Below are 13433 nucleotides of genomic sequence, written 5' to 3'. Positions count from 1 at the left end.
TAAATTGAAGTACACAATCTTCAGGTTTAACTTGTTTTGTAGATTTTACTCTGACTTGGAAACCAGGTTAAGTTTCAAAACATCCATTCAGTAAAAACTAAAAAAATATTTGTAGCTTTAATGCCAGCAGCTCCATTGTAAGAGATGGCTCAATATTAAGCCACACTTCTCATCTTTCATTTAGATCCAAGATCAGCAGACTGTTTTCTTTAATGTAAACAATAAATCACCTTTTAAAAAGGAAGTGGCTTTTACCTGAATGCTTGGCTGAAAATATCTTTTTAACTCAAGTTTATGGTTTCTTAGCATTTATTTTCTAAAATATATTGAAAGGAGTATTTGTAAAATGAAAATACATCTGAAAAGCTAGATGAAACTTAATGGTGGGGATTGTTGATAAATATTAATTTTATAGCCATCAGCTAATCAAGGAATTCTCCCTAGGAGAATGGGCCAGAGGTGGAAATTTCCATTTGCATAGGTGATCCTAGACTCCATCTAAACCAGCACTACTAACGTCTGTCTGTGCTACCACACAGCTGAGCTATGTAAATTTAGCAGGTCAAGTGTTAGGTCTAGTCGTCATCATCATGTATTAGAGTTGCATGAACTGTTCTACACTGGGACAAAACTTCTCCTCTCAATGCAGAAAAGTATATAATTGTATATTTGATTTAACAAAAGGGGAAAATGAGAAGTTAATGGGCAGATCAACTTTGTATAGTGTCTTAAGACTGCTTGATAAGAGCTCGGGATCCCACTGGTGTTATGGTTAGGAGACACATTGTTCAAATTCTTACTCTCATTCCAGTAAGGGTGTGGGAAAGTGAGGAGGGAGATTCAGTACTCAAGAGTGGGGAAATGACCCCTTCTGGCTCATTAAAGAGGTGAGCAGATGGACTCCAAAGGGAATTCTCCATTGACTCATCTGTTCAGAGACAGCTTTGATGTGAGAATTTAAATAATTGGAGCTTTTATTTTACACAGCTGTGCTACAGAATGATTCATAGACTTGCAGGCTAACAACCTAATGATAAAGGAGAGGTATCTGCGGTACTAATGCACCAGTTCCATACTCAAACAGCTTAGCACAGTGAGGATGAGGATGCCACTGTCATCTTGAGAAACACTGATTTCTCTCCTCTCTTCGTTTAGGGGTTTGCACCTCAGGGCAGTGCTAGGGGGGCTAGCAAGGGCTATAGCTACCCCAAAATTTGCCTTAGCCCTCTGGTAGCTACCCCCAGTGCAAAGGTCAAATGTTATGCAGAATTAAGGGTGGCATGGTATGGCACTGCCACCATTACTTCTGCAGTTCTGCGCTGCTGGTGGTTGCAGTGCTGCCTTCAAAGCTAGGTGCTGAGTCAGCAGCCACCGCTCTCTTGCCCCCCAGCTCTGAAGGCAGCGGTGCCACCAGCAGCAGCGAAGGAGTAAGAGTGGCATATTGAGCATGGGGAAGGGGTGGAGGCACAGAAATAACAAATGGAGGGGGACAGAGCATACAAGGAGAGAGATGGGGAGGAACATGCTTAAGGGAGAGGGATCACAGTGGAGGAGAGGGCAATCACAATAGGGGTATGGGGGAGCTGGAAAGGGTCCAATCCCGCTGCCATGGCTGTCCGAGGGCTCCTAGTGGCAGGCTTGCTAGCACCGAGCTGAGCTGTGGTAAGGGGCAGCAGGCGGTGTGAGGTGTGCGGGGCTGAACCTCAAGAGGCAGCAAGGGGCCAGAGCCCTCATGCTCCTCCCTGGCCCTGTGTGGGGGCAGGGAAGTCACCATGCTCCCGTACGTGTGTCTACAAGATGTTCAGCAAAGCCCCTTCAATTTTCTGACTAGCCCAGCTCAACCCCGCCCCCCCAAAGAAGTGGCTGGTGCCGCCCGTTTGCAACCCTTTGTACACTTTGCTTAGTTTATTTCACCGAAGGCTAGCATCACTCAGCAGTCAACACAGCTTTGATAACAGAGCTGGCTGGTCAGATTTTGCTACCTCTACTGGCCACATGTGTGGTAGTTGGGAACAGTATAGGTGCCACATTCAGAAAACAAATCTCCACTACTTGAGTCAGAATGGTGGAAAGGATTTGTATGTGGAGGGTTCTTCCAAACCAGATTACAGTAGTTTTAATAGAGGTCACATTTTGGGTCTGAACTAAAGAGCTTAACTCCCCATATTAATAATGCTAAACCAATTCCACTAGTTTTATTCATTTATTCCTCTATTAGTAGGGGTGTTGCTTGAGAACAAGATGGATGTTTGTTTATAAATGTTTGATGCTATATACAATTATACAAACATTGAAGTTAGGACTTCAAGTGTATGATTAGACAATAGGAAGATTCACTTTAGAAATAACCTGTTTTTACTCAAGTGTCCTTCATTTGAAAACAATTAGTTTCTGAGATTGAAGTAACTCCTTAAATAACTAAGTGCAGAATTTGCTACTAAACATTTTTGAAATTATTTTTCAGATGCAACAAATTGGTTTTACCTCTCTTTGGTGGTTGAACATGGTATGTTAAGTCATTGATGATCAGTTTGAAGTCATCCAGCAGGAGGAGGTCTATGCCAGTTGAAGAGGCTACTCGCGTACCATCTGTAAGACAAAATCACAGATATTAAGGATTAGGAAGAAAACATTCACTTGTATTACTGCAGTTAAAGAAGCAGCTGACATTGTTATTTATACAATTTCTGGGCTAAGAAAGCGTTCAGGAACTCTAATGATTTCCTAGTAGCTAGTACTCTGCCATGCCATGCAAGATCTCCTGGTTTATATTCCTGACTTGGCAAGGACTGACTCAGTTTCTGAATCATTTATAAAAGAAAGTAATCCTTCAGTAGCTTGTGAGGGCTAGTAACTAGAACTTTCAGGAGCCAGTCATGTCTTGCTATCAGTTGGATATTCTAACATGCTACCATGTTCTGCAAGAGTACAGACACTGGATGCCCTGTATCTAATCATTTGAGCACTGCAAATCTGCGGCCCATGTTTGCGGACTGGATGCAGGTACAAATTTTGTATCTGCGCAGGGTTCTACTAATCATGCTGCTGTAAAATATGATTTCTACCACCTTCTATGTAAGAAGCAACAGCAGCTTTGACACCTCCAACCCAGAAGGGTCCTCCTTTTTGAATTTCTTATCAAAGACTTTCTAGAAATGTATCTATTTCTGTGTTTCAGAGTAGCAGCCGTGTTAGTCTGTACTCGCAAAAAGAAAAGGAGTACTTGTGGCACCTTAGAGACTAACAAATTTATTTGAGCATAAGCTTTCGTGAGCTACAGCTCACTTCATCGGATGCATTTGGATGAAGTGAGCTGTAGCTCACGAAAGCTTATGCTCTAATAAATTTGTTAGTCTCTAAGGTGCCACAAGTACTCCTTTTCTTTTTGCTATTTCTGTGTGTGATCATTCTGTGACCCCACAGTAAAAACCAGTTATCTACCATTTGTAACCGTTGTTCTTCAAGATGTATTGCTCATGTCCATTCCAAGTAGGTATGTGCATGCCGTGTGCGCGATCGTTGGAAGGTTGTTCCCCTAATGGTACCCATTGAGTTAGCTGTGCAGCCCCTAGAGTGGCACCTTCATGGCTGTGTATATAGGTCCCTGCTGACCTGCCACCTCGTCAGTTCCTTCTTGCCGGATACTCCAACAGAGGGGAGGTGGGTAGGTCTTGGAATGGACATGAGCAACACATCTCGAAGAACAGTTAGTTACGAATGGTAGGTAATCGTTTTTTCTTCAAGTGATTGCTCATGTCAATTCCAAGTAGGTGACTCCCAAGCAGTTCCCTGAAGGAGGTGTCAAGCACCACCCTGTTTGTTTATATAGAACATCACTGTGGTGCTGTTTGTCAACACTGAAACACATTTGCCCTGAAGACAGGCCTGAAATGTCTGGCAATCTAGACACACTGCTCATAGCTCCCTGACATTGATGTGCAGTGATAGTTCTGCCTGGGACCATAGACTGAGTCCTGACATCGCCAAGGTGTGCCCCCCACCCCAGCACTGACGCGTCCGTCACTAGTGACAGCGATGGCTGTGGTTTGGAGAAAGATACTCCCACATAGACCACCTACGGCTGTAGCCACCATAGGAGGGACTGGAAGACCCGAGGAGGGAGTGTGATCAGCCTGTCCAGCAGGTGCTGGCTCGGCCTGTACATCTGAACCAGCCATGCCTGGAGAGGGCAGAGCCACAGTCTTGTGTGCTGCGCTACGTAGGCGCAAGCTGCCATATGACTCAGCAATCTTAGGCAATTCCTGGCTGTCATGGTTGGGAACTGATGGAGACCTTTGATAATAGCACTTAGGGTCAGGGAAGGGTCGCCCTGGCTTGGGTAGAGTCCAAGAGGGCCCCAATGAATTCTATTCTCTGAGTCGGGGGTTAGGGTTGATTTCACCACATTGAGGATGAGAGAGTCTGAGGAATGTTGTCTGCACCAGGATCACGTGTTCCTCCACCTGAGCTCGATATCACCCCTCGATGAGCCAGTCGTCCACGTATGGGAAGACTTGCACCTGGTGCCTATGAAGGAAGACCGCCGTGCACTTGGTGAACACCTGAGGAGCTGCTGATAGTCCAAATGGGAGGACCGTGAACTGACAGTGCTGGCCTCTGACCACAAATCGCAGAAAATGTCTGAGACGGGATTATGGAGACATGGAAGTATGCGTCTCTCAAGTCGAGGCGGCGAACCAGTCCCCCAGATCCAAGGAAGGGATGATGGAAGCCAAAGAGACCATGCAGAACTTCAAATTTCATCATGAATCTGTTGAGATTTCACGGGTCTAGAATAAGCCTGAGCCTACCCTTGGCCCTGGGTATTAGAAAATAACGGGAGAAGAACCCTCTGCCCCTGAATTCCAGAGGAACCTCCTCTCCCGCCCAGAGTAGAAGGAGCGATTACGCCTCCTGCATAAAGTGTTGCTCGTGAGAAGGGTCCCTGAAGAGGGACGGGGAAGGTGGGTGGGAGGGCGGGAAGGAACAGAATTGGAGAGAATATCCTAATTCCATGTGCTCAGGAATAGCACATTGATCAGAGGTGATTTGAGACCAGATGTGGTAGAAATGGGATAGATGGTTCACGAAGGGAGGGAAAGGATCCAGGCATTGAGCTGGTGCTCTGTCCTTAGGTGCACCTTCAAAAGTTTGGCTTTGCTCCTGACTACTGTTTAGCGAAGCCCTGGCCAGAGGAGGATTGTGATTGGTGCCTTCTGTTACTCCTGCCTCGCTTTCTACTAAAATCCTGTCTAGGAGGGGCAGAATAGAATCGTATGGCGGTCTGGGGTTTAAACGGCTTTCTTTGAGGGGCTGGTATGTGAATCCCCAGGGATTTAAGGGTTGCCCATGAGTCCTTAAGGCTATGCAGCCTTGAGTCAGTCTGCTCTGCAAACAGGCCCAAGCAGTTGAAGGGCAGGTCGTGCATTGTATTTTAGACCTCTTGCGGGAGCCCAGAAACCCAGAGCTGTGCCTCATAGTCACTGCTGGGGCCATAGTGTGGATAGCTCAGTCAGTGAAGTCCAGGGCGGCCTGCAGAGATATCCTGGCCACCACCTTGCCCTCCTCCAGGACTGCTGAGAATTCGGAGCGCAAGTCCACTGGGAGAAATTCCTAAAACTTTGCCAAAAAGTGTTCCAGGAATTATAAGCATAGCGGCTTAGGACTGCATGCTGGTTAGCTATCCGAAGCTGGAGCCCTCAGGAGGAGTATACTTTCCAACCAAAGAGGTCCAGCTTCTGGGCTTCCTTGGATTCAGGCATGGACCCCAGTTGCCCCTGCTGCTCCTTATGGTAAGCTGCCTCCACCACCAGGGTCCCAGGCTGGGGGTGGGTAAACAGTTGCTCGTATCCTTTGGACAGTACAAAGCATCTCTGCTCTACCCCCTTAGCTGTTAGCGGAATGGAAGCAGGAGTGTGCCACAATACCGTGACAGTGTTTTGGATAGTTTTAACGAGGGGCAAGGCTACCCTTGTTGGCCCTTCTGGGGCCAAAATATCCACCATCAGGTCCGTGTCCTCCATGGACTTCCTCGGTTGGCAAATTAAAGTTTTGGGCCACCCTCCTAAGAATCCACCCTCCCAATCTGGTGGATGTCCCCGCCACTGCTTCATTAGGGGAGGAAGATGATCCCTTTGGTGGCATGGGGTCTTCCAGACCCTCCAGCTCACGGGGGGGGGGGAGGGGGGGGAGGGAGGGAGGGAGGGGAAGAGGGTGTGTGCGCTGCCGCCTGGGTGTCGGCCCTTTGCATTGCACTGGTGGCTGCTGGGGTACCCAGTGCCGTGGTGGGTACAGGGCCAGCGCTTGCATCAGTGCCCTGTCTTGCTGGTTCATTGGCCTGAGCCTGTGCATCCCGACCCCGAGGGGATGCTCGGGTGACTGAGGAGGCCAATGGAGGTGCAAGGGCTCTGACACCACGGCCCTGGACCCCGACACTTGGGCTTGGTGATAGGCCCATGGTGTCCAAAATGGCCACTGAGGGGACCAGGACATTATGGGCACTGGTTGCTCCTCATCCTGCCTGGGGTGGTGCCCGGATCAGTGCTGGGAGCGGTACCGGCTGTGGGGAGACACATAGGAGTCTGCCTCTGACTCGAAAGAAAAGTCCGAGCCCAACCATGGTGGAGCAGAACCAGACAGTGCTGGGGAATGGTGCCACATCATAGTGGGCTTGCTCCTGTGGCGGACAAGCTTCAGTGCTGCTGCTGCTGTCGGTGCCAGTGTGCAGGCCGATGGGATAGCAGACTGTGCCATCATAGCAATCAGGTCCCTTGCTGTCAAATGTGCCCAACGTGGAAGACCCAGATCCTCCTCCGGTTCCTCCTGTACCAGGAAGTCCACCAGGATCACACTCAACAGACCTTCCTATGGAGGCTGGAGTCAACGGCGCTGGCATAGGCAGGGTTGAGACTGGGCGTCCCGACATGGGACGCATCCCACTGGTGTCCGCACACTCTGATGGCTTGGTAGGGGAGCGTCCCCATCAGCCCTTTTCTTCTTGTGTGGCACCGGGGATTGCGAGAGGTGCCGCAGGCTGGAGGTGGTTCTCGGTGCCAAGGAATGGTAGTGCTGGGGCTCCTTAGATGAGTCCTTCCTCAGCGCCGAAGCCTCCTGCACCTAGGCCAATGCACCGAAGTTCCTGGTGCTGGGTCCAAAACTGCCTGGGGTGAAGGGCTGACTCCATGAGGAGGAGTTTCAGCCAAGAGTCCCGCTCCTTTTTAGTTCTGGAGGTAAAGCCTATGCAGATATTGCACCTGTTGGACTGGTGATTTTCACCCAGGCACTTAAGACAGAAATCACGTGGTTCCCCCTTTGGACATAGGCTTAAGGAATGACGCACACGATTTGAAGCCCTGAGACCAAGACATGCCCCGGTTCTGGGGAAGGGGTTATGTGGGGCAACCCCCAACGTAAACCTAACTACAACTAAGCTACATAACTGTTTACAGAAAGACAAGAAAGACGACCACTAGGGAAACACTTGCAAACACAAGAAAGAGCTGCTACAATGACTGTCACTGGTGGTAAGAAGGAACTTATATACATGGCCACAAAGGCAGCACTCCAGGGGTCTCCACAGCCGACCAGACGGATACCACTAGGGGAAAAACCTTCCGACGATCATGCATATGGCACGCACACACCTATTTGGAATGGATAGGAGCAATCGCTAGAAGAACAACAACTGTTTTAAAGTTGTGGTGGTGCATACATCATGGGTGATCTAAGCACAGTAATTGAGTGTACTTTGCTCTATGAACACTCCTCCTCGCAAATTGATTAGAGGGCTCCAGTTGTGTCACTAAAAGAGTCTCTAAATAATCAGGTTTTTTTTAGTACACTCCTGCCATGCCTTCAGACTATACGTTAGGGTAACCACAACCAGGACTTATAGTGGCCAAAAGGCAGCTTATCTGAGCAACTGTACGCTTTCCATGATTAATAAAACTTGTTTAGAAACAGGGCACAAGCTATCTACACAAGTTCATGAGGGAGCATCTCTATTAAAGCAAAACCATTTGTTTGTTAAACAGAATTTCAACTGATCAAATAAGTTTAGATTGTAGGGTTTAAAAATATATTTAAAGAAAAAATACTTTCATCAGCAGACCCTTTCTACTCTTCCTGGAATGATCTAATTTTGTGAAGACAACAGCAAGGAAAAAAGTAATTCTTCTCGGACTTCTTTCAATAGAAGGTCTCCATGGGTAGTCTCTCATATTTGGATGCTGGTGCCACTATCAAGCATAGCTTTACAAAAAAAAGACCTAATTTTCACAGTGAGAAAATGCCAACATCTTTCTAGATGTTTGGATCTGATGGGCAGGGGGACAGAAAACAAGCTAATTGATAGATGTTTATATTTCTATTTTCAAAGTAGTTTTTTAAACTGCCCCATGGTACTTTATCTTTTTTGCTAAAAGGATTCGCATTCAGAGGTATTAATGTGAAGCTCCTCCTTGCCACTTTGACATCCTCAACCATTCAACTCCCAAATACTTATGCAACTTCTAAAAATGAGGTTGTGTGAGCTGTTACATTCACACAGTTACAGTAACTAATGCTGCAGCAAGGGCTAGCGTGCTCCTGTTCCAAGTAGTTTTCATTACGAATCACTTTTTTGAGAGTCAAGTATCAGAGGGGTAGCCATGTTAGTCTGGATCTGTAAAAGCGGCAAAGAGTCCTGTGGCACCTTATAGACTAACGGACGTATTGGAGCATAAGCTTTCGTGGGTGAATACCCGCCTCGTCGGATGCACGTAGTGGAAATTTCCAGAGGCGGGTATAAATATGCAAGCAAGAATCAGGCTAGGGATAACGAGGTTAGTTATCCCTAGCCTGATTCTTGCTTGCATATTTATACCCGCCTCTGGAAATTTCCACTACGTGCATCCGACGAGGCGGGTATTCACCCACGAAAGCTTATGCTCCAATACGTCCGTTAGTCTATAAGGTGCCACAGGACTCTGCCTTTTTTTGAGAGAGATGCGAAGGTAAGAAGAAAACTATAGTTCTAGCAATAAGAAGTTTCTAAGTTGAAGCTTGGTATTAGAAATGTCCCCTCTCCTTCCAGATCACTGTCCAGCCTGTCCATGAAATATATGAGCACGCACTCAGAAAACAGAATACTTCCTATCTTGGAGGCTGCACTTCCACTGGTAAATATGTTCAAGACATTACTTTTAAAAAAGTTTAATGCCTGAAATGGTGCTATAGTTGGATAGAATAAAGTGATATGAGTAGTCAATTTGTTTGCATAAATAACTGTACCTGGGGAGTAGATTGCGACTCGGTCAATTCCCCGGTCCTCTGCCTGCAGCTGTTGTAAGAACACTCCAACTGAGTCCGAGATAGGTTTAAGCGTGAACTGGCAACGCTCGCGCCGGGATGGAAGATTCACAGAAATCACAGGTAACCCATTTTGGTAAACCACTGTCACATCTAGAGAAAAGAATATTAGACTCAACACAAACCCTTTCTAAATATGCAGCATAATAAAAAAAGTACCTTGTATAACAATCCTGTATCTGTCCCCATGAAGACATGACAGGGATGGTTAGATATTAAAGTGGATGCTCCAAGTTTTGAATGATTGTTTATTACTATACAGGCACCCTTCAACACGAAGATTGATAAGGCTATCTCAGAAGTTCTCCCTCCCCACCAGTTCACAGCATCTATTAACTTTCTGGTGCTTTGTTGGAAAGTCTTAAAGTGGAGTGTGATTCTTTGAAATATGATGAAAGTGTAGCTATTGGACAAAAGTGCATGGTAATTAATAGCAGCAGTGATAAAAAATGTTCTTTAATCTAAGCCCCAAACATGCGGTACTTCGCAAGACAAAACAGATGGTCTTTCAGGTTCTAATCTCCCTGAAATAAAGACAGATCACACACTAGGAGACCCAGCAAAAGGACATGCTTTAGAAAAATTATGTTTTTACTCCGATTAATTCCATTTCCCCCATTTGTGTTGAACGAACAAATCAGCATTAAGTAGGACCAATAAGAGGCCAGTCAGAAGTCTGAAATCACAGAGACAATATTCCATCAGTTTTATAAGCTAGAAGGTGTTAGGATATAGATATTCAGGCCTGTCTGTAAAGGCCTATACTCTAAGAATTTAGGTGTATTCTTATCACTTAGCTAGTTCTAGAGGTATAAAAGAGAATCAAAATCACTGTCTGACTGTATAAGGCCTTTTCTCACTGTGACAGTCTGAGACCCTGTTCTTAGGCTAAGGCCTTTGGCTAAGCAGCAGAGGCAGCCATAAGCTGGGAAGCGACCGGTCACATCCTCACATTCCAAACTAGTCACATTGAAATCAGGTGCTGTTGGGCTGTTAGGAATACAATCCTGTCCTGATAATGCCAGAGAAAGGGAAGTGCCTAGAAGATGTAAAAGGAAACTTAGTTTGATAGCATCCTGTCTGGCAAGAACTCACTTATCAATAGCTGGGATGTGAAATCCTCATTTCTTTGTTGTTCTATCACCGTAGTCCCCCTTTCCCTATTGTTTGTCTGTATAATCTCTGTCTGGTTCTGTGATTGTTTCTGTCTGCTGTATAATTAATTTTGCTGGGTGTAAACTAATTAAGGTGGTGGGATATAATTAGTTACATAATCATGTTACAATATGTTAGGATTGGTTAGTTAAATTTCAGTAAAATGATTGGTTAAGGTATAGCTAAGCAGAACTCCCGTTTTAATATATAGTTTGCAGTCAATCAGGAAGTAAGGGGGGGGAAATGGGAACAGGGAATGGGGGTGGGGAATTGGAATCATGTTTTACTAAGGTGGGAATGGGGGTGGGGAAATTGGAATCATGTTTTGCTGAGGGGGGAATGAGAACAGGGACACAGGTAAGGCTCTGTGGTGTCAGAGCTGGGAAGGGGGACACTAAGGAAGGAAACTGGAATCATACTTGCTGCAAGTTCACCCCAACAAACATTGAATTGTTTGCACCTTTGGACTTCGGGTATTGTTGCTCTCTGTTCATGCGAGAAGGACCAGGGAAGTAAGTGGGTGAAGGAATAAGCCCCCTATCAGAAGGTATTCCGTCTAATGCTATACCAATCATACATAGAAATAAGAAGGGGAGAAAAGACAAACAAACACTTACACTGACAATTATCATAGGCTAAGCTGAAGATAAAGAAATTCTCAATTTCTTAAGTGTTCTGAGGTGCATTTTCACAGGTGCATGAAGATTTGTGTGTGACTCATAATTCCTTGTCCCAAACATAAGTTAAGTTATTTTATTATTTGCATGATCACAGCATCCACATTGTGCTAGTGGCTGTCCACATATAGAAAGACAGTCTCTGCTCCAACAGCTTACACTCTAAAATGAACAGATGGAATGAGAGCGGGATAAAATAAAGTTGCCTACCTACCCATTATTAGTTGGTCAAGTTCTCCAAGTAACTGTTGCTGACTAATGACGTATGGGAAAATAGAGGGTTAGCAGTATATATTTCTAATAAAAATATGCAAAACTTCATGCTCTTTGAATTTTTATGTTAGGCATAGTATTTACCAGGTCTGAAGATAAAATCCAGGCACCTATAGTAATCTAGTCCAATTTTAGTTTATCAGCATCTCAGGCCTCAAAAACTGCACTTATTTAACAAAATCATTTTCTAAATAAATTTAATTAAATTGGTGCAACTTCCTGGTGTTACTGTTCTTAAATCAGTTTAACGACTGCTAAAATCAAAAAACTGATTTAGCAGTGTCTACACAAGGGAGAGATGCACTGATTTAAGTGAAGCTATTTAGAAACTAATCTAGTTAAGTTGATATAATTTCTGAGTAGATCAGTATACAGACAGTTGTGCTGCGACATACCTTACACTACTCTTCACAGGCATGTTGCAAAATGATCATCCCGCCTGTATTACTCATCCTTTCAAACTAGTAGGACTGAAACTGGGATCATGACCTTTTAGAAATATCAGTAGGAGACATGCCAAAAAACCCATACAAACTGAACAGTATATCATAAGTGGAGCAGAAAACTGCATACAATGGAAGGTTAATGTCTATACTACCTGCCGTATCGGCAGGCAGCGATCGATCCAGCAGGGGGTCGATTTATCTAGTCTAGACTAGACACGATAAATTGATCCCCGAGCGTTCTCCCATCGACTCCTGTACTCCACTGCCACAAAAGGCGCAGGCAGAGTCAACTCACCATAGTGAAGACACCACGGTAAGTAGGTCTAAGTATGTTGACTTCATCTACATTATTTACGTGGCTGAAGTTGCGTAACTTAGATCGATCCCCTCACCTAGCGTAGACCACGGCTAAGATATGAAAGGAAACCATGGAACTAAGTCTGAACAGCAACAATCTAGATTCAAGACACATGACTACCTGTGAGTAAATGCAATGCATCACACCTAGGTAAAGGGGCAAACAGAACTACATATGCAAGAACTGCAGCTTCTAATGCTAAGCTGCATCTTTAAGAAGTATAACAAAGTCTTAAGGCAAGGGGACAGTATGGCAACCAGAAGCATCTATGAGGCATATTTAAATTCCATAACAGTTATGTATAACCTCAGTTTCATAGTTATGTGTGTTTGAGGAAACTCTGCATCTAACTCTGCATCGCCAGAGCCTCGCGAACCAGCTGAGCGGCAGCGAACCAGCGGAGCAGCGGGGACAGCAGAGCAGCTCACAGCAGGAGTTTGCCTGGGACTGGTAAGTATCCGAGTGTGTGTGTTTGCTTGCTGAGGAAGTATCCGAGCGTGTGTTTGCTGGGAGGGAGCCTGAGTGAGTGTCTGATTGGCTGCTAGCCTGCAGGGGGCGGGCATTAGGGTGTCTGTGTGTTTGCGTCAGGGAAGCCTGGCTGTTTGAAAATAGCCAGAGCCTCGCGAACCAGCTGAGCGGCAGCGGAGCAGCGGAGACAGCAGAGCAGCTCACAGCAGGAGTTTGCCTGGGAGTTCGCCTGGAGTGAGCCCAGTGAGGCTTACATCTTGCCAACGTCTCTGAGGAAGCTCATAGTAGGTAGGTGATATGGAAGGGGGGGGTTCAGCTATTGTGACCTGCACTGGATGTGCCATGTTTGTCTTTCTTCCACAGGACAGAAGCGACTTTGTCTGTACAAAGTGCAAGCTGGTCTCCATATTGGAAGAGAAGATTGAAGGTCTGGAGCAACAGGTAACGACCCTGCGTTGTATACGAGAGACTGAGGATTTTCTGGACCAAACTCAGGATAGCCTTCTAGGGGCACAAAGCTCTAAAGATATAGAGCAGGTTGCACAGAGGAGCCAAGAGGCCAGTGAAGAAGCTTGGCAACATGTGACCTCCAGAAAAGGTAAGCGGAATGTCCGGGTTCCAGTAACACAGACACAGGTAACTAACCGCTTTCATGTTCTCTCCACAGGTACCATTGCGGAGAGTGGACCAGATGATATGTCTGGGGGG

At 45.8% G+C, this 13433-nt stretch overlaps 1 protein-coding gene across 1 annotated transcript in view; it reads right to left on the bottom strand.

Annotated features, from left to right (window-relative positions):
* The window catches only part of MCU (mitochondrial calcium uniporter), a 143532-nt gene that overhangs the window by 11344 nt on the left and 118755 nt on the right, over positions 1-13433 (bottom strand). Inside the window, exons 3-4 of the mRNA XM_038409856.2 lie at positions 9271-9441; positions 2485-2589 (exon numbers count right to left, since the gene is read on the bottom strand). Of these exons, the coding sequence (XP_038265784.1) occupies positions 2485-2589; positions 9271-9441 (276 nt within the window). The remainder of the gene's footprint in view (positions 1-2484; positions 2590-9270; positions 9442-13433) is intronic.

This window comes from Dermochelys coriacea, chromosome 7 (genome assembly GCF_009764565.3).
Source record: "Dermochelys coriacea isolate rDerCor1 chromosome 7, rDerCor1.pri.v4, whole genome shotgun sequence".
Lineage (NCBI taxonomy): Eukaryota > Metazoa > Chordata > Testudines > Dermochelyidae > Dermochelys > Dermochelys coriacea.
The sequence above is the reverse complement of the archived record's forward strand: the minus strand, read 5'-3'. Positions and strand labels throughout refer to the sequence as shown.